At 38.5% G+C, this 22417-nt stretch overlaps 1 protein-coding gene across 7 annotated transcripts in view; it reads right to left on the bottom strand.

The window, feature by feature from the left end:
* Positions 1 to 8436: 8436 nt before the first annotated feature.
* NPAS3 (neuronal PAS domain protein 3) overlaps positions 8437 to 22417 on the bottom strand; it is an 853230-nt gene continuing 839249 nt past the window's right edge. For all 7 annotated transcript variants that reach the window (XM_090033579.1, XM_090033581.1, XM_090033580.1 and 4 more), the window contains 3 exons: positions 18938 to 19085; positions 15765 to 15880; positions 8437 to 12701 (listed from right to left, as the gene is read on the bottom strand). In XM_090033579.1, the coding sequence (XP_089889705.1) occupies positions 11392 to 12701; positions 15765 to 15880; positions 18938 to 19085 (1574 nt within the window). In that variant the 3' untranslated portion in view covers positions 8437 to 11391. The remainder of the gene's footprint in view (positions 12702 to 15764; positions 15881 to 18937; positions 19086 to 22417) is intronic.

Raw genomic sequence — 22417 nt, 5'->3', positions numbered from 1 at the left:
TTGATTTTTTTTATGAAGGTTTTGACGTACACCATGGCATACTTTTGTCATTTCGAAGTGCATGAGTATGCTTATTTGTGGGGTTCAATAATAAAATACTAAAGTCCAAGGGAGTAAGAAAATTGTGGGGCTCATTTTTTTTCACCTTTTTCATGGAATAAAAGTGTAGCTTGATTCTTTGCTCATGTTCAACTATCACATTTACTACTGCATTAGAGAGCACACTAGATAAATTCAGCTAACAGCTTTCCTTTCTCCCTGAAAAGCTCAGGCCTCAACCTCCGTGAGGGAAAGCTCAGAGCTAGCATGTTATCAGCAAGCCATCAGACCAAGCACTGTTAGCTTTAGCTGTATTTGTGACTCCCAAGTCTCATCCCACAAGGAGCAACCTTAGGTTATATTAATATATCAGGCCCCCTTGAGTCTGTGTCCTGATTTAATACCAATCTAATATAGATTGGTTAGAGATAGTCAGCATGGATTTACAAAAGGGAGGTCATGCTTAACAAACTTGATTCATTTCTTTGAGGAAGTGACAATGAGAGTGGACAGGGGTGAAGAAGTAGACATAATTTACTTGGACTTGAAAAGGCTCTCAATACAGTGCCAAATAATGGATTAATTTATAAGGTTAGCAAATACGGCACCGATGGTGAAATACTCAATTGGATATAAAATTAGCTTGGTAACAGAGGACAGGGAGTGGCAGTAATGGTTATAGATCACATAGGAGGACATAATATTCCACCAAGGGGGACACATTTGCAAACATGAAAGTGGGAAGCATAGGCAATATCAAAAGAAAACTGTGTTGTGAATAGACAAGGGGGAAGCAAGTCAACACGCTTACAAGTACTTTATGCAACTGAACATGAAAACTATGAAGTAATGAGGACTGAGTTGAAAAAACCCGACCCAGTTGATCATGCTGTGAACAGCCAAAAATGTTAAGCAGCATCAACCAAGAAAAAAAACCTGCAACCAGGAGCAGTTAGAAATAAGAAATCCTGAGCTCCAGCTCTTGTAGTAGTTAAGAAAGAACACAGAATTCTGGGGAAGCTGTACTACAGGGACAGACAACAAAAGTCACAGGAAGACATTCATTGTGAGCCTAAAACTAAGACCCTATTTGGAGTATTGTGTGAAACAAATGTGTTTACAGGAAGGAGAGTGGAAATTCAGACAGGGTACAAAGAGGGTAACAAGGATCTTTAAACATTTATTTAAACAAGTATTTATAAAACTCAATAGAACCATAGTAGAAATTGGACTCAGCCTTACAATGATAATTTAGGCAGCCTACCAACAGGAAAGGCTTATCCTAAGTACATAGCATAAAGGAATGGGAAGGTCATATTTATAAAACTTGGCAGAGTATCCCATTCATCAGCCGTTGTTCTGATGTATGAAGTAGATAAGATGTGTGTGTGATATTTCATTGTTTGCACGATTCAGATTTTAGATTTCTGAACCTGAATTATTAGGGAGTGATCTATATAATCCAGAATTTTCTGAAACATGATGCTGTTTAATTATGAAAAGCTAGCTTGGTCCTTTGCATCAACATCTTATGGCACTTTACCTTGGCAACCATTAAAATGAATTAGTAAGACAATACAGTCCTGATAGTGTAGCCCATCCTGCACACATTGACTTCAGGTTTTCCTTGCAACTATTCTTCCCCTATTTCTTCACCTCTCCTATGCTCACTGTTCCCCTCCCTCCTCTGTACTCTCTACTTCTTCTTTCAGCTCTTTTCTTTCATCCTTACGCATTCCCACATGGATTTTCATTTGCCTTTTGCTTTTCTTATATTCATTTGTCTGAAGTGTCAGGATGAGGAAAGAAGCTAACAGGACCATTATAAGTGGCCAGGCTCAGGCAGAATACTGGTAGGAGTGAATGACAGTGCTCTTTAGATTTTTTCCTTGTGTACTTCAGGGAGGCAGGAGAGGATCCTTCCTCTCCCTTTCATTTTCCCAGTAGAGCTAATGATTTAGTAATCTCTTTCCTCTGTGTCTCCCAGGAAGAAGGGCACCTCTTCTGTTACTATTATCGGATGTTCTGCTGTTACCCTATTGGTAAGAAGCTGGTAGCTCAAGAAGCAGTTTAAGTAGGTACCACTACCTTAGCACTGCTTCCACTTCCCATTTCTTTACCTCCCTGATAAGGATTCACTTTATCAACAAAAGGAGAAACTGCATTCTACAAAGCCAGAGAAAGAGATGGAAGAGGAATGACAGTGCTTTCCTGCAATCCCTTACTTTGAACACTTGCAATAATCACAGCTTTAGACTTTATAACTTTCAAAAAGTGTAGCTTGTGAACTATGAGAAAGTGTTTTCAATGTTCTTTTTTAAGTAACCAAGCAGAGCTGTTCAGTTAAAGTGTGACTGGATGGAATGTGGGTCAAAGTGGTGATGGGGTAAAGACAGCTTCAGGCATTGCACCAAATAGCATACCTGGGCAATGATTATTCTACAGGTTGTGTTATGGCTTTGCTTTAATATTTGCTTATGAATAATATCTTCAAACTTTGGGCCAATTCCTGGACACAAAGTCAACAGCCTGACCATCTTGATTTTAATAATACCAAGACCCTTTCTGTTTACTCAGAGGATGCAGATGAACTTTTTATATCAATCAAGGGTATGCTCATTTTGTTAGGGTCACACTCTTATATCATCCTCTTACTGCCATTTCCTCTATAAATCTATAAACTCCTTTAGAACTAAGGAAAATTGATTCCCTTCTTTTCACAAATATATATTACCCTCCTTTTCTTTATAAAAAAGAAAGTCACAATAGTTTTTCCTTAGGAAAACTTGTAATACAGAAGGTAATATTAGCACTTTCCATGTGCACAGGTTCAGCAAAGGTAATCAGACAGACAGGATTGGCCATTAAAGTTGTCTGTCTGCAGAGCAGTGCAAACCAGGGCAGGTTTGTTTTAAATCATATTGATTTAAATCATTATTCAAATCATGATTTAAATCACTGGTCAGGCAGCCTCGATTTAATCATTGTTTTCTACAAAAAGTTCCTTTTTGTTGTTTGGTATAACCTTAATACATATTATTAACAATTCAGAGATAGATGTAGGTTTCATTTTTTGAAGGTACACAGTATAATTTGAAAGCAATGATTTATTTTGATATTTTTTTAGATTAATTTTGCAGCTACATCAGAAAAGTGAATTACGATTTGGCTATTTCATTTACCAGAGCTAACTGAAGCAGATACTTGTGAAGTCATTGGGAGGTGAGCTATCTCCAATTCACTAGATTAATCATGGATATATGGAGGGTATTTTTGCCATGCTGTATTAGGCAGACATCAAATAAGGCTTTCTTCACTTTCTTCTAGATTTCTCATCTTTGATTTCTTCTCTCTTTCATGGCGTAGCAAGCCTGCTGCCATGATAGGTTTTCCCTTCTATCATACCATTCCCTCAGTAGACCGCTAATAAATGGAGAGGCTATACTCAGAAACTTATCCCTCAGAACTTCTGGAATATTCTGCCCAAAATGTTTCTCTGTTGTTTCTATTGCCCCTCCCTCCTTGCATTAATCTCCAGGCTCCCACTCCTTGCCCAGATCTACTCCAATGCCAATAAATCTCTATTCATTTAACTTCTTGAAATTTTGCACTTTTAGGAAGAGGTAAGGGCTTGACTCTATGTACACAAACTTGCAGGGAGACAATAGGGCTGACGGGTAGGTAATCAGGTATGTTCTCTCTCATCTTTGTATGCTGCTGTGAACAAGGATGCTGTCTCTGGAGATACAAATCCATAGCTTGAGGACTGAAACTAAGCACCACAGAAATGCTGAATGGGATCTTCTAGGCTAAGCACTGAGTCCTAGTGGGTAGAGTGGTTTTCTTTACTCTTTACTAATCTACAGAGGAGCCTCTGGGAACCCCCTAAGATTGCACCCCTAATATGGACTGTTGTGATCAATTTATAAAGCTTTTCTAAAAAGGTTACATGAATATATTGTCTCAAATAATATATAATTAGAAGTTATAATATATATATATTTACATTTATATAATACATATAATATAATATATTTATATTACTATTTAATATATAATTAGAGGTTATATGTTTATGTCCTGTCCCGATGGCCTGCCTTTTTGCCACCTCAGCCAATAAACAAGAACATTGATTGTAATGCAGCTCTTTGTGACAGAGTTTCTTATTTTCTAGGAAGTAAGCTGAAACAATTAAGTCATTTCATGGAGTCATTTCAACAAATTGCTATTAGATGGAAATGACTTTCACTCTGGACCAACAAAGGCAAAACTGAAGCTTTTCACTTTATCCTGGATGGTTTAAAACTATAGAAGCTATTCATCCTGTTTTACTTAAACAACAAAAGATCAGAAACTTTTGTCCAACTTTCCTTCTCTGCAGCCATTTGGTAATATGCCTAACATGATAACCTGAGTCTGAAGAAAACGGTCTCAAATTGCATATTGAAAATAACACTTTACACCCAGCTGTCTCCTCCCCCAGCTAAGTTTGGAATTTTGAATGAAATAATTTTGCAGAACCATCATCATGTTTGGAGATTTTTAAAAATTCCTGGCCCTATGAGGTCATCTTGAATTCATAAAGATGCTGCTTTTCATAAACATCCTCTTGACGTACTTAAAATGAAGTGTTGTATGCTACAAGATATGTTATCTGGAAGCTGGTCTGAATGACCATTGCTCTTTTGGACACTGTTAAGGAACTTACTAATAATTTTCTACATCCGCTACTATACCTGTACATAACATACCCAGTATATGGACTGCTCAAGCTGGGAGGGGTTGTATAAGCTGGTATAGAAATCCTCGCTTCTCACCCTGTTATATGAAAAAATACTGAGAGTGACAGAAGGCTATGGTTTTTTTAAGAACACTTCAAATGAACATACATATGTATACCTTCCGCTCAGTCCACAGGCTAGCATGCATCCAGAATCTTCTAGATGTGTGTGAACATTGTGTAAATGATTCAAATCTTACCTGAAAATTTGTGGTTCTGCTGACATCCCAATGGATCCCAATTTTGCAGTGTATACAGCAAACTTGCTGTATGGATGACAGTTAATTACATTAGGATAGTTGATAACTTGCCCTCTAGCATACCCCCAAATAAAAATAAATAAATAAATACAGCATTAAGGAAAAATACTCTGAAAGCAGTGACAAGATATGGCTAATGCAACTTCCAGGGAGCAATATCAGTTAGTTAGCTGTCAGCTGCAGTGCATCATAAGCACTGTTTTGACAAGAACATCTTGCAGTAATAATGATATGTCCTACCAAAAATGGTATTGAAATCTTCCTGGAGATTTTCTCTTCCTTTAATTTTTCAAAGTCACTATGTTTTGAACAGCCATTTGCATTCTCCCTTGCAGCCTCTTCATCTGGGTCTAAGTAGATGGTATAATCAGTAGACGGTATAATAGAGCTGTGCCTGAGTAGTGAGTCAGAATACAGGTTTTTAGGGGGGCGCGAAATGGGCTATATTTGATTTGGATTCAGATTTGGCCTGAATCGGGGGCATTGATTTGATTAATTGATTCAGATCACTGTCCCCAATTCAATTCTGCCAAACCCGAATCTGAAGATTCGATGCCGATTCAGAAAATCAGCAATTCAGCCATAGCCACAGCTTTAAATGTTTTTTCTGCATACCTTGAGGTACCAGATGCAGCTCATGAACACTGCAATGCTGGGGCAGATGGAGCGTCCCAGAGGATCGTGGGGGCCCCCCTCCCCGTGTGCTTGGCGGTGAACCCAGAAGTGGACCAGATCTGCCGCTGACCAAGCTGGGAGTCCCCCCTTCACCCTCTGGCTCAGTGATCAGCTGCATGGGGACCCAGGGTGCCCCCCCCAGACCCAGGAGGTACGGGTCACCAAGCTGAGGGGTGTGTGTGGGGGACCCCCCCAGTGAACTGCCTGGCTGACCCAGAAGTGGACCGGAAGTGCTTCTGGTCCACTTTCAGGTCTGCTGCTGAGTGTGCTGGGTAGCCCCCCACACTCCTGTGGGATGCTCCATCCACCCTATCATCTCAGCATTCATGAGCTGCCTGGTACCTTGAGGTATGTAGAAAAACATTTAAAGCTGTGTCTATGTCCAAATTGTTGAACCTTTCTGAATCTCTCCAAATCGATTCAGAGAATTCCAATTTGATTGGGAGATATTAAAGGGTCTCCTGATTTGATTCAGAGATTCGGCCACTGAATTGGGCTGAATGTCTGCCAAATCGAATCAGGGATTGAAGTTTCACACAGCCCTATAAGTTTCCATATATGTAGCACTTCACTGGGAAATTTTTCAGTGCACTGCTTTGTGGTGGCAGTAGGGAAAGGCCTGTTTTGTTCTCTGCCACAAACAGATTATTTACTAGCTGAACATTTAAGACAGAAAAAAAATATCCACATTTCAAGCAGTTGTTTTGCTTCTGAAAATTCAAAATGTTATAGGTAGCAAACCACAAAAGCCATTCTCCAATGTTGTATCAATATGATAATTCCCTTACATGAAATATAACTTTCTACTGTTTTCTTTCACTTCATAACCATCTGATTTACTTGGGCATCCCCTGATTACTTTGCTGTCTTTGACTGTCACTGTGTATGCTCAGCCAATGCTGAGTTGGACTGAAGCTTTTTTGTTACCAAAAAATCCTTCTTGAAATTCAGAAAACTACTCATGGGATTAGCGGATTTAGTTAATATTGGTTAAATTTTATTTGGAAGAGATATGTTAGTCTTTCATTACCCCTTTATTCTGGGCGCTCTTTTCATTGCTATTTAAATCTATTTTCCTCTCTCTTGGCTTCTTTGCCTTAGTTACTTCATAAACAAAATGTAGTGCCAACTGGAATGTGAGAGGAGAGCTGAAAGCTAAGCTGCTGACCTCTGCTCTTTTCTACCTCCTGCAAACTGGAGACATATCAAACTCAGTGTCTGCTAGCCTGGGAAGTGAAAGTCCTGAACTGCTTGGAAACATGGGGACCCAGTTGTCCTTTGAATTTTTTTAATGTAAATCTATTGAGCCAGATTCACACACTGTTACTCATACCAGCACATCTCAGCCTACAAATAGAGACACTTAAAGAATCGGAACTAATTGTGGAGCAATGCATTTTTTGGTGTAAGAGGATCAAAATCTGGGCCAGTGCCACTTACTAGAATGGTTTACTAGGCGGAAACAAATGCAAGAAAAGGCTCAAGCCTGTACGGATACTGGCAGAATATAGGGTATAAGCAGCACTCAGGGGTCGGTGGCATAATGACCTTCTTCCCATTCTGTATTTTTAAATGTGCTTTTTTGTCTGAATAGAAGTTACAGACCTCAGCCATAGCTGAATGTATCTTATTTCCTCAAAGGAGTGGAATCAACATAATTTACTTGAACTTTGTTGTAACTCAGGGAGGTAACAAACAAATCCAATACAGGAGATCTCCCAATTCATAATTTCAGAGAAAGAGGAGCTGAGAAGTAGAAAAGTGATCAAATGCATTCTGACTGCTTTTTCCTAAATACCCATGCTGGGCAAATCTCTAACTTCATATACAACAGTCACCATTTTAGAGTGAGCACTTACTGAGTTATGACAGTGTGGCATCTGACAGAATACATCCTCCCCCTCCCACCACATTTAAATGTGTATATATATGTTTGTACAGCAGGAAATAAGCAGGTTTTTTCAGATGCAGTAAAGACATAATTGTTGACAATTATTCACTTTTTAAGGTCAATCACTGTACATGGATTTCTGGAGTCCAATTTGTTGCTGCATTTTGTGTTTCTACTTCAGTCATGGGGCCTTGTGTTTTTGCATTGGCAAACTCTTCTGCCTTCAGTTTGACAGGCAAAATGTCTAGCCAATAAACACACACAACACCAACAGCTCAAATTTTGCCAATCTGGAGAAAGAAAATACATACTTAGAAAAGTCAGTAGCTTTGATAGGATGTAAATGACTGAAGAGTTTGGTTATAGCATTGTAGAGTATAAAATGAAAATATAAAGTGCATTTTAAATGATTAATGTACATAAGCTGATACCTTCCAGTGTGCATTAATCAAGAAAAAATGCACACCTTCTACAGTGGTTAATGTTGCAAGTGCATTATTCAGCTTTGATAATGTGCATAAAAATGCTCAGTATGACAATGAGTTGGGGTAGCTGAGAATTTAGGATGGTGGCAAGTTTGGTGTAGTATTTGGATTAGCATTCTTAACCTGCAGCTCGACAGCTTCTTTGCCTCAGTTCACAAATGTCAATAAAATCTAGCCACATCCTCTTTGTTTTTGTTTTTCGTTTTTAAACAAATAATTAAAAAGGTACCTGCTCAAACAAATACTACCAGCATTCATTAGTCAGGATGGTTATATGTAAAAGAAATGATGCCAGATAGTAACAAATCCAAGAGAAGTTTATTATGAAAATGGCACCTGCGGGATGAAAAAAATTAAGTTACATAAAGACAACCATGTATGACATGTATGAGAATCTACAAAAGTATAAAAAGAACCCTGTTGTAAATGAAGTATGTACATTTCTGATTTGCAGCATTATCAATGATCAATGAAAAAAATGTTTCAAATAAGCCAGGCACTCAAGAAGTTAGATTCGGTTAGCTTAACACAAAATAAATGTACCATAGCTGTCACTTTTTAACATTTTAATTTTTTTTATATGGTAGAGTTGGTAACACTGCTAAGATTTATACGAACAGAATCCCTTTCCCCGTTATTCAGCTACTCAGCACCAGTCTCCTCATAAAAGATTTCATATATTTGTACAAGAAATAGTTAAAAACACAGACACAGTCTTCACAGGTAATGAAGTTTTTTTTTTCATTTTGTAATTTTAAACACTATGGATTTAGACAGCAGCTGTGATTATCTGTTAGTTTAAATCACCAGAAATCATTTTGACACAACACAGAAACATTTATAAAAAAAAATAAAAATAAAACAACAACAGCTGTCTAGCTGTTCTTTGTAGCTGATAGGTGCACTCCTTTGATTGTTCGATAGCTAGAGTAGAGCTTCCAAAATTAAACTTTAAATATCCCAATCAGCTTTCTTCACTTTTTGGACCTACTTAAATCTTTCACATATAACCTTTAAAAGCTCATTATTAAAATTTGTGGCATCCAATTCCTTTTTGCTATTATTCCACTGTGGCTTGGACCTACTCCTCAAATTCAAAGCTACTGCAGGAATTGACTCAACACAGCAAGTGATCAAAAATTCAAAGGACAGCTGAGTTAATATATTAGCATTGCATACATAAGCAAATATATATGGCAATCCTAAGCTCGGTTTCCCTTTTTAACAATGTTGGTTGACCTTTGAAAGAATTTTCTGTCTCACTAGTAATTGCTCTATATATTACTTCATCAGTCTACCTGGGAGAAAACCAAAGAAATGCACCCTCTGCTTACAGTTAGAGCACAAGGGACTCTGGGAATGTTAACAACTGAGGCTATATGGCATCAATTTGTTTAATATATCTGAGCATTACTCTTTAGTGCATTGTGTGGCACACTGGAAGAGTAAGTCGTACCCAGAATTCCTTTGTGGCAAAAATGGCTCCATTAACCTTGAGCTAGTTAAGAGTCTTTTATCTCTGAGAGTGAAAAAGAGAGGGAGAGAGAGACAGAGAGAGAGGGAGGAAGAGTGTGTGAAGGGAGAGACAGAAAGAGAAAGAGAAGAAAGAAAGGTTTGAGAATACACAACAGCAAAGCAACAGCAGAAATTAAAAGGTATACAGACAGTGGAAGCAGCATAAGGTGACATTACAGAGGAAGGCCACCACACAAAAACCACTAACCCCCAAGAATCACTGGTTCACTAGGACTGCAGGAATGGGACTTTACCACTCCGGACTAGAGATAAAGCACAGAGAAGACAAAGGACAAAACAACTACATTAGCTTAGTATATACTGCATATAGTAACACACATTGAAACTGCAATGGGACTGACAGCCAAGGACACTTACACATTGTACACATTACAGTTCTCACATCTGTTATTAGATGCCTTAACAAACAGCTGCCAAAGATGGAGTGGAAGAAGAATTTATATTTGACAGTCATTTGGAGTGTTTGACACTACACTGTGATTTCTGGCAACAAAGACAAAATAGGAGATTTCTTTGCTTTTTTACTTAATGTGCAGTTTTCAGTTGTAGTTATCTATTTCAAGCTTATTAACCCATTCTTTAGTTTTAAAACTTATTGGTTTCAATACTAGAAATAAGGAAAAGAACAAAAAACAAATAAAATGGAAAAAAATTACAACCTTCCCTCTATAACATTAAATGAAAAAAATAAAAACATGTTAAATATTTCTTTCTTTTTTTACTCCGAAGTGTTATTTGAAGTTGTAAAATTAGCCTCAGTTACACTGAGAAAAAAATAAAGAGAAACAATATGCACCGAAAAAACTGCTCCTTGCATCAATTTAATTGTGTTTTTTTTAAAGCACTTTTTGAAAAAGGCTTCCTGACCCATTTAAATTTAATGTGAGGCTATGTTTGTTAGTTTGGAGGTAAAAATTTAAGTCCTGCAGCAAATGTTAATGAGGGCTTTTGTCTTAACTAACCAAGGAGACTGCAGCACCCGACTATAGACCAGTACAGAACGCATTCCTTTCAAAAAGAAAAAAAACCCAGCCCACAAGCTGCATATTGTATGAAGACATTACAGATTAATAAATGATAGCACCATGGTTTTAGAAATTAAGTTAAAGTTTCAGTAATTAACATTTAGTCCAACTTTTTAACATTCTAGTCACAGGCCAGAAATTAACTTTTTAAGAACCCAAATTATTTTATGTGCAAGTAAGAAAATCTTAACCATAAAAAGAGAATTAAACTCTGCATAAAATTCTAAAATACTATCCCCTATTTTTAAAGGAATTAGGAACAAAAACCCCTTTTCATTTGACTTAGTCAAACAGGGCACATTGTTTATGCTTGTCTCTTTTAATCTTGATCATATCAAGATCGTTTTGAAGTAAAACCAATGGTTGTCACTTTAAAATCTCTTTACCACAACACTGAGTATTCTATGGCAGAGGCATACACATATTAAAGGCATCTTAATAAAGATGCAAAGGAAAAAACACACATCTTAGAAGACAAAATGGCAGGCAACTGGTACTTTGATTCTCTGAAGGCAAAAATAAAAAAATATCTTTACATTAAAGAATAAGTCAAGTTAAAGAGAAAGGGAATGAAATGGGGACCATCATATCGAGAGAATAAGCTGACCTGCTCAAATTCAAAGTGCTAGAATTAAACGTCTAAATTAAAACATAGTCTATGCCTCAGAGTATAACACTGAACACAGTATGTGGTCATATTTCAATCCTCTTTCCGTTCCAGAGTCTGTGTAGTGTGAATGCCATTGCTGTACACAGGAAATGGAAGAGTGGAAAAAAGTCCTTCGGCAGTTGTGAACACATTCCCTGCAGGCATTTGGGTCAGACTAGCCCCGCTCACAGCACTTCCGAATGGTCCTGACATATTGAGTCGGTGAACGTGGTGGTAGAGCATTTCCATCGGTGTTTTAGGATCTAGCCCAAAGCTGGGGCTGTTAACATCAACAAAGTTAACAGCATGGGTGTTGGGGAGGAGGTTGCCCTGCATGGCTAAAGTAACTTCAGCTGGAGCATACCGAATAGTGCCAGTGGTGTAGACCCTCTGAGCAGCAGTGCTGGTGGCAGCAAGGGTTCCAGTTACCCTGTGAACCAAAGGAAGAACCACATTGCCTGCTTGCAACCTCTGAAGGGCTTCCAGATCCCCAGTGTACAACAAAGAGTTGGAAGTGCTGGGACCTCCTGGATGTTTGTCCCGTGGAGATGCTGAAAGCGGGGGCGACAAAGGGTCAGAGGATACAGGAGCCAAGGCTGAGTTGGATGAGGTGCTGAACTGAGTTTTGCGGCTGGCAGTATTTTCAGTCCCTGGTGGGGTGAGAACGGAGTCTGGAATGGAGACATGTAAACTACTGCTGGCTTGTGGGGAGGGGAAGTGCTCTGAGTTTGGGGGCTTGGTCATACTGTAGGGCGATTCATTCCTTGAGATTTCCCTGTTGGGTGGGTAATTCCAAATACTGCTATCATTATCAAAATTGATAGGTTCTGAGATTTCTGTTTTAATTTTGAGCACTGAGGCACTGTTTGGCGACGAGAGCAGCTGGGGCTGGTCCACCAAAGCTGAGTCAAGTCCATTTGGGCTTGAAGTGCTTGATAGCCTTCTACGGGTCATGCTGCCTCCTTTTTGCTTTTTCCTCCTCTTCTTCCTCTTTTGATGCTTGCTGGAAGACTGGGCATTTACTTCCCCTGCACTGTCTGAGTCCTTGGCACTGTCTGAGGTCAATGATTCACAGTTCTGCAACCGCAAGTCGGATTCACTTTCCACGTAGCGTTCCACCTTGATCTGCATAGAACCAAGAGTGCCAAAACTGTCCTCGGGGGCCTTTTGATTCTCAAAGTCAGAATTTTCAAAGCTGTCATCACTGTCCCTGCTGTCCTGGTTGCTGGAGCTGTTGCCATCATCGTTACAGTTCATTTCATTATCCGACTGATTCCCAGACTTCTTTCTATCAGACTCAGGATCTTCACTGTTTTCTGATTGGTTTCCTTTCTCATCTGACTTTGAGTTCTCATTGTCCTCTGGAGGAAAATGGAAGTGAAAAATACCATTAGCAACAGGAATGTAAGATTAAAATGCTGTTTTAATGTCTACCTACCAACGAGGTATTATCACCTGTTTTGTTTCTGACTAAAGTCACACAACTGATGAATTATTTTTCTCCCAAGTTCTAGCTCCACAAGCCTAAGATCATAAGATGGGAGCGTCTTGATTATCATTAATCTCCATGATTTAGGGCTGCCAGTAGAATTGGGCAAAGGCTTGATGGTTTTGTCATTTGGACTGCACTCACCTGGAGCAAGAGACAGGGCACCTGTTTAAGTGGGGCCCTTTGGTATGTGCTCTTCATTAAGAACAATTTTGATAACCACGACTGTGACTGGATTCCAGCAGTACTCACTGAAGTGAGAAATCAATGAACAGTTCAGCTCTGGTGGGGCATTCGGAGATTTCTCTTGAACATATGTGTTCTTATGAAGTGAGCAGGACTGAAGCCCTCATAATGATTCTAATATGTACACCCCACTCATCTCTTGCTCACAGCCATTTTACAATGGTGGCACAGCTTTGATTCCAATGGATTCACTCCCATGTGAGAGGGGAATCAAGTCATGAGCACATACATCTGAACAAATACATCAGGTAAAATATTTCAGTCACATGGCTTTACTGTGTGTCTATATTCCTTTCGAAAGAAAACAGAGTAGAGGAAAAAAATACTGCAGCCAGTGGATCTAATTTTCATCTGGTGTAAACCAGTTAAACTCCAGAGGAAGTGATGGACCTACTCCAGTTTACACAAGCTGAGTTCCTATTCTCCTACAAGTTCTTTTAGTCTCATTTGAGATTTTCCTTGTTTTTAAACAAGTAAAAAAACCCACTCCAGTCTGTTGGCGTAGGCAGCCAATAGCAGCTTTGAGAATACTCACCATAATCGCACTTTGTTTGAAAGGGTCATGAATAGCTTGAGGAGAACCTGTTTCTGCAGAGCAGCCAAAATTCTTTCATTTGGAAATAAAAGATGTTGTTGTTTTCCCTCATCAGAGCCAAGTATTACCCTTTTCAGTACTCTGCTCCGAGCAGGGGAAAAAAGGACCAGTTTTTCTCTAAAGATTGGGTTCTCCTGGAGCCATGGCAATTCCAGAGAGTTTGCCAGAAGCACCCGAGCAGCTGGGCTTGACGGGAATGATACACAGTTAGTTGCTTGATGCTTCAGGGCACTGCACTTTACATTTATTTCATTTAATTCATTTAGAGTGATATTTTTAAATTGCTAGTGACACAAAAGCCTTTCATTGTGGATATAAATCTTTCCATGCACTTAGAGCTAAATTTCTCATACAAACATTCAAACCATTGGTTTCTTTTATACTACTGGTCATACCTGGAAACAGTGGCTTCAACCTGACGTAACTTAAAAGTGCACAGATTGTCTGCTGCAGTGGTCTGGGCTAATCTTGCCGGTTTCAACTAAAAGGGTATTAGGTCCCCCCCCATACTTTTGTTTAATTCATTTTAAGCAAACAAAGAAACTGAAACTGTGAAAGTTTCTATCCTCCTACTTTCTAACATCTGTGCACCTTTGAAGAATGCTCCCTTGCTCTACACCAGCCTCAGCAGTCATGAGGATCCATACACTTCTCACCTAGAGCAACTTGCAATGCACATGGGAAATGCACACATTTATCCACAGCTGTATCATTTGGTTACTTAGAAACTGGGTAGGATAAATGAAGCACTCTGAATGGCTGATGAGATTCCAAATCATGTGGGCATCAAGCCTGTATGTTTGCCTAACATCTGACTTAAATTGTCAAACAGAGCTGTCAAAAGAGAAAGAGAGAGTGAGTGCACAAGATGAGAGAACAAATGTCCTTATAATTCAAAGTAAAACATATGGGGCCTAATGCTTGCCTCAGTTATAGATGACTTGCACCAATGCAACAAATGATTTCAAAATAGTTACTCCTGGGGATTATTACAGGAAAAAGTGAAGAATCAGGCCTTCAGTATAGTATGGCATACTACTAATTCCAGTTTCTTAGACTAAAGAAAGACATGTTCTTTATAAAAAAGCCAACTGATCTATACACCTACATTTAAAGTGAAGAATACATCTAATGCAGAACATGTGAACAGACTAAACATATTGCCCTTTTTAGTAAATTTAATTTATCCAACCAGTTGGATCAGACCATTTAGTATTAGCACCCTCCCCCCACTCTGTAAAGCTCTCAAACAAATGCTTGAATCTGTAAACTTCTAATAAAATATAACACTTTTCATCCAAGAAAACACAAACATTTTGTAATCTTTACTGCCCCCTAGTGAAACAATTCAAGAAATCTATTTATGTGGAAGAGGGGGCAATAAACAGTACAGACAATATAGATTTGCTAGGAACATCTCACTACTCTGAAAGATAAGAACTAGCATCATATTCTACAGTTATAATCTAAGTCCTTTGTGCAAGGCACAATGCTTGCTCACAAATTCAGCTGGGAATTCAAATATTTAGATAGGTGTAACTCATGCAGGCATGTATGCACTGAATAAACAGCGGTTATTCCTAGGTTACTAAAAGCTTTCCAGCCTTTTAAAATATGATTTTGGAGTTTAAGGTATTCTTTAAAAGTAGAATCACCTACGAGAAATGTAAAATTCAGTAATAAATTGGAAACAAAGCCACTGATCTGAATCACAGAAAAGCAGGGCTGGACAGGACCTCCAGATGTCATCTCATCCAGCTCCCTGCATGAAGCAGGATCATCTCTATCCAAACCATCCACTGTCTAACCTCTTAGGCAAACTGCACAGTCAACCTTGACACAACATAGGGCATAACACCCCAGCCTGCCACAGGTAAAACAGGACGATCATGGTGGCCAACATCCTGCTCCTGTAAAGCTTGCTAATATAAGCTCAAGAGATCCCAAGAAGAGGGCCATGCTCCACGTTACAGAGGAAGGCAAAAACCCCCACAGTCCATACCAATCTGACCATAAGCCAAAATTTCTTCCTGACCTGAAAGGACTGAAGAAAAAAATATGCAGTAGTAAAGAAGCAGAGTACATTTACATTACCTGAGTTGTCCTTTGAGTCTGATTCAGAGTCAGAGGTCTCTGAGGATTCTGAGGTTTTCTCTGGCAGATGAGGAAGTTGTGCAATATCCATTGGAGTGTCCTTGTACTCTGGGTTGCTAAAAAAAGAAGAAAGTGAGTATAACCAAAAATGGATGATTTTGCAGTTTGATGATAGTTTTCCCTCTTTCCTTTATCAAATCTTAAGAGCAAAGAATGTAAGCGGGGGGGGGGGAGTCAATTTCTGTCCATTTATAGCAACTGGACACGAGGGGAGTGAGAGAATTGGGACCTCCTAAAATCTGTTTCTAAGCCACTTATGATATTCACCCACATTTACTCATGTGACATAACATTCTGATTTGGCATAGCTAATTGAATACTTGCTGTCTTAATGCGTACTTTCCAAACCTTACTCAAGTCAAACTAAATTTGCTGAAAGTATTGTTCAGTTATGGACCAGATATCTGACTCCTGCTCAGAGAGTGCTGAAGATATTAGTGTAAAAAAAAATCCTAAATATATGACAGATGCACATGTGCATGTTGAGATGCATATGTTAGGGATACAGAACTGTCAACACACCTATTATAATCATATCTTCATCTGCTCATGTGGTGTTCACCTGTGACTTGTTAGCGATGAACATGATTGCAATGTAGAAAAGCCTCCCTACTAAAGAGTCTTATAAAACTCATGCTTTTTCCTATTTTAGGGCTTTTTTTTTTTAAATGTCCTGCTTTTTCAAAGAAGTGCAAAGACAAAGGAACACACTTACATAGTCACAAGCAGCACAGATCATTTAAGAAAATACTTTTTTTCTGGGTTTTTGAATAGGTGATCATATCCCAGCCTGGTTAATACCAGGAGACCCATCAGTATGTACCCATAAAAGTGATGGTGTTTGGAGGCACTAAGTGTGCCTAGTGTATTGCAACTGTATGGTGCCTATATTCTGCCTATTCTACTGCACTTTGCAAATGCCATGCTCAGACATTCCATTCTTCCATCGCTCTCCATTCTTACCTAGGAATGTCATCTTTTCAGATTTGTCCTGTGGGACAAAAAGTGACATTATGTTGGTGCATCACAGTTGACGATATTACTGTACATTGTCATCTCACAATGCAGGGCTGAGCCATAAAACTTCCCTTACTTCAAGGAAAAAGAAATTTGGGTGGCATTCTATTCTCAACACCTACCTTCTTAAATAAAAAGACCTAGTTTTTTGAACAAGACTAGTTCTAGTTCTTTCTATATTTAGATTGAGACAAATCTTATGAAGGAGTTAATCTTTTTCCAACTGAACACTGATGGGGTAAAAAGGAGAAAAATCAAGTTCTCTGAGGAATCGTTATATAATGGATAGTAAGACCTTCATGTTTGTTCGCTTCCAATGCTCTGCTGATAGACAGTGAAGCAGCTGTGGATCAGATTTACTCCTTGTCTGTGCACAAGGAAATGGAAATAAAACACTGGTTTACAATCTTATTTAGATTTTTATCCTGAGTACAAAACCCAGCTATTATTCAGCACAGGTTGTGCTTCCATATAGGATAGAACAAAAATGTCTTTTTTAAAAATGCCTCACTCTTGCAAGTTTGCCTAATCCATTGCTTTCAAGGGTATCAATCAACTACCAGATTTTAAAGAACTGAAAAAGAAAACATTGAGGGAAAGGACCAGATTATGATAGGTCCATGTTCAGTCACAGGGAAAGAAATATATCTACAAATCAACTCCTAACTCAGCAAGCTGCTGTGAAAAGCTTCTCACAATGTCAGCGCCTGCTCTTCCATTAAGGACTGCTTGCTTTCACTCCTCAGGCAAGGAATAAAGACTATTCTAACAAACAAGATCATGGTTTAGGTAGGCACAATCTCTCCAGTGCTCTTTGGCCTTGGCTTAAAAGTCAAAATCTAGATTTGTGGTTCCTAACCTGTTTAGACTCAAGGCACCACTCATTAGACTCAAAGTACCCCATGGAAAATGCCAGCTCTTAGTTTTCACTCATTTTTTACTACACAAAAATAACAGGGTGACTCCTGTGTTGCAAATAACTCAGAAGGACCACACCAGGTTAGACTGATTTTCACAGCATTGATTCCTATTTGAAATCTCTGGGCTTATTTTGTGAATCATGGTTGCACACCTAACAGTGCTCACATCGTGTAGCACTCTGTGGCACCCTTGAAAGGATCTCAGGGCAAGCTGGCTGCAAACCATTGATCTAGATCTGACTTAACTTTGAAATGTTTATGTATTGTATATAGAACAAAGAGAATGTAACAAACCATGACAACTATCTTAAAAGTACAGCAGGCCACACAATGACCATTCCATTTCATGAGACTTTGAGGTTTCGACATTTGTTTTTTGCTCTGCATGGAAATGATCAAAACCCTTTAAAAAGAATTGTGCTAAAATGTGTTTCTGGATCTGAAAGGTCAAATTTTCCACTTGTCTCTTTTTTTTGTTTTAGAGACTGAAGAGGCCACCCTGGACCTCAGAAACTATGCCATCAAAAATGTCTTTGAAATTTATGTATATCCATAAAAGGACTGTACTTTGGTAAAGAGAATATTTCAATGAAAAAGTGTTTTATTGAAAATGTAACAGTCTGATACCTAAAAGAGTGTTTCATTTATTTATTATTGCATCCTTCAAGGTGAATTCTGCCACATGCCTGCCTTATCAAGAAGTGTTCTCAAACACAATCAAATGAAGGTCACCCTTCCAAGAAACATGCCTATAATGCCCTAGGAAGATCACCTTCACCCTTCTGACCAGGATTTTGCAATAATCAAGGCAATCTCTCCTGAAAAATCCACCCCAGGTTTTATAAGCATAGTACATGTTGCACAAGGTCTTTCCACAGTTTTAGCTGGTGCAGGGTAGATTTCTATGAAGTACAGGCCTGTAATAAAACTGATGGAGGGTTACTTTAATACTAAGACAGTGAAATAATTCAAGAAGTTCTTAGTAACATGAGACATGACAAGCGTCTTAATGTATTCCACCAGAAGGTGCTGTTCTGAAAAGCACCGTATGAGAAAGTTCATCTCATATTTCCTTTCCATAGCAGCCATTTTATTTCTTTTTTGCTCCATATCTTTCAGGATGAATAAAGTAACAATGACAGAAATTCAAATAATAGAAGGGATTGGAAGATATACCTGAGAAGGTAATTGACCCAGATGATATTCTTCTCACTGGCATTCTTGGCATTGATCGCTATGGTTGCACTGGACTGTATCCAGATATACCCTCCATTCTTCTGCATCCAGCGGTAATATTTTGTTACACACTGACCTTTATTCAGCACTAGAAGGAAAATAAAAGGAAATAATAGAAATGTTGCACGTTGGTATCCCAGGAACATGATACTCATCTCTACAAGTCCCAAAGTAGAGACATGGAAAACACTTGGCTCCTGCGACGTTTAATGTAGAATACTAGTAAGGTGAAACAAGTTAAATAGCTCACTAGAGCATTGGTAGAGAAAGGTGGATTACTACTATTTGCAGCAAGATTTTAATCTGTTTTTGGCAGCTGTAGCGTCAGAAGAAGAGTTAAAAGGTCTGTAAATCTCTTTGCCTCAAACACCTAATACTGCATGGACATTTTCAATGTGTTTGACATCAAACTGTAAAAAAAAGAAAAAAGAAAAAAAAAAGGTGGAGGGGCTAAATTTGTATGCGATTTATTCAGAGCTCTGAGGTAGACCTCTCTGAGATTTTGGATATTTGAAAGGTTTGGGAAGATCCTAGTTCTTTGATCATTTCTCCTCATTGCAGGCGATATCAACTACTGAACTTATACATCTGTTTCTTTTGATCTTGTCAAACAGAATTTACAGTTCTCAGATGAACCAAATCTCCAATGGTCAGCAGGGGGAAAGTCTTTGGAGAATGTACTTAATACCAGAGCAAAATAAATCCACTAAGAGCCCAAGAAAGAAACTGTGGCCTAGGGAGGTGCAGAATTGACTTGGTTTGAACTGCAGAGTGTCAGCTATGTGAGGGCCTGAAATATGCCCAGAAATGGAGGAACATCTAAAAACAATCAGTAAGGTGAAACAATGTTATTAAATGCCCACAGAAATAAAGCTTAAAAATACAGGTGTTTAAAATAGTACACTGACCAAAATGTTGCCAAACTGAACTTGATTCAATTTCCATATGAATATTCCTGAGCTAGTAAAAGGAGAAAGGAACTGAAATCTTTCATTGGAATGAAGCACTGTAAGTTGGCATTGTTTTAAAGAATGCCTAGAATATACAGAGTCCGGGTATTATTATTTCTCTAATGTATGTTCTGTTTTTCCACTAATCCTGGTAAGCTTTGTGCACTAGAGGGCAGTGTGCATTCATATACACCTCCTGCTTTTGGCATGTCCTTGTCTCCCTCTGCTAAAATGAAAAACCTCTAACTGCTGTAATAAATTTGGCTAAATTAGCTGCTAAATGGTTATCTCAAGTAATATGTATTTGCATTAATCATCTTGCTCTAAACCAGAACAAGCCAGAGTCCTAAAGACGCAGTAAATTCATATTGTCCATTTAATTACGGCTAATAAGTGCTTCATATACAATAGTTTCATGAAGTACATTTTGATTTTTTTTGGAGGGGGGAAACAAAAAAAGTCACTTTGGAAAGGAATAGTGTTTAAGGCAGTTTAGGTTCTTATTATGAAGTGACAGGTGAAACTTCAGAGCTTTCAAATTAATCAAATGTCTATATTCTCAATTATATACATGTATCTCTATATAAATCCACATATGTTGAATATCTGGAGAGAAAGACACGCATATACATATACACACCCCAAAACTTGAAGTTTGTCAAGTATTATCTTCTGTAAAATCAGAACGTGGCCATGTCTGACAGTGAATTTCAACTGTCAGTCAATTTTCCTTCGTAATATCTGCAAATATTAGTCATTTGGGGTCTATTTTTTAGAGCACTGACTAGATTTCTACATTTATTTATACAAGGGAGGCTCTATAAGATTCCCCACATTTTGCTTTTGTACTCATATCTAAGTTTCAAGCATTCAGTGAGGGTGATTCACAAGTTACAAAACTGCATGGTAAGCCAGAACACAGGTACAATGTTAACTATGTACTACACAGCATTTCTGTCAAACCATTGTTGCATGCAACTTGAAGGTGCAATTTCATGTAAATTATCCAAGCTTTAATATTTAGGAATTGAGATGAAGAATCAGGGTGAAAAGGAAGAAAAGTACGGCTCCTAGTTTTACTGTGTTAGAATTCTCTCTTTTGGTATAACAGTGTATATATCAAAGCAACCTTATCAATGACTGATGATTAAATTACCATCCCAGGATCTTTGGGGTAAAGAGGTGATCTTGTCTAGATAACTAAAACCCTACTGTTGAATGGAGGCACAAGAATAAAATTCATCTAAACTTGCAAAGTATTATACTCTTCATTCTCACAATAGTTTCCATATGAGAAACTCAAAGTGCTTTAAAATATTAAAGGCTTAATCCTCATAAGTACTCTCCCTCAGCTTTGTTAGATATGGAAATCAAGACACTGAGAAGTTCAGTGACTTTCTCATCACAACTGCAGTTCTGTGATAGATCCAGATCTCAGCTGAATCAGCCCCATTCATTAAAGACATGATTTTTCCTCCTGTACCTTTCATTTACTAGAAGAAGGCAGAGTAGAACTGCACCTTACAGACAAACTGAACAGGGGTGGATGCAGGATGTAGCAGTGGGAGGTACAGAAACAGCCATCCTGGCTGCAGAGGTAGCTCCCTGCCTCCTCCCCACACCCACCGCTGCAGAGAGACCACTGCTGGAGTCTCTGGGGACTTTTTAAAAGTTTCTAAAGCAAGTAAGGATCCCACCTCTCTTCTCCAAGGCACATATGCTCTCCTGTCTCTACTGCTTTCCCCACTGTTTTGGGGAGAGGCAAGCTTCAAAGCTGCTCCTACCCACTCTAGCCAGGTTGTGCAGAGGCTGGGATCACCCAGGAACAGTTACAGTGGCAGCAATGAGCATGGGTACCTGCTGTCAGGGGACCAGGCAGGATGGGGACCTCCCCTCTCCCAGTGACACTGCTGCCACTGTTGCTGTTCCATCATCTTTTCTAGGGATGTTACCTTAAACATACGCTTTTCCCTCATCAGGATGAATTAACAAATGAGAGATTTATGCACCATGCACTGAAAAGACTATGGTAAAAAATTTCTTTCTAAAAAGTGTCTGGAAAGCTAGCAGGTTTTGAGGTGTGCCACTGATTGCTATAATTTGTTTTACAACTTCTTCTGAGTTCATGAGGTCTCCCATACCCAAGGCTGAAAGGTATTTTTGTAGCCAGCAAATAAGAGACATATGTTTGATGAAAAAGAACGCAGACAAAAATATTAAAGTTGTTACTAATTTATGTTATTTTACAGCTCTTGGTTTTCCCAGATGTGTTTTTAGAAACCAGATTTTAAAATTCAGAAAATGAGTAACATATTTTAAACTAGAAAACCATTTTTGGAAGTTAAAAAGAACCCAACATAGTTCAATTAATAATCGACTCAATCCTGATCCAAATCATATTGTATTTTTAAGTTTTGTCTTTACAAAACAGAGGGAATTAATAAAACAACTAATGATTTTGAGCATAAGT

This window comes from Crocodylus siamensis, chromosome 2 (assembly GCF_052110815.1).
Source record: "Crocodylus siamensis isolate JL-2025a chromosome 2, ASM5211081v1, whole genome shotgun sequence".
NCBI lineage: Eukaryota > Metazoa > Chordata > Crocodylia > Crocodylidae > Crocodylus > Crocodylus siamensis.
Note: the sequence above shows the minus strand (reverse complement) of the source record. Positions and strands in the feature narration are given on the sequence as shown.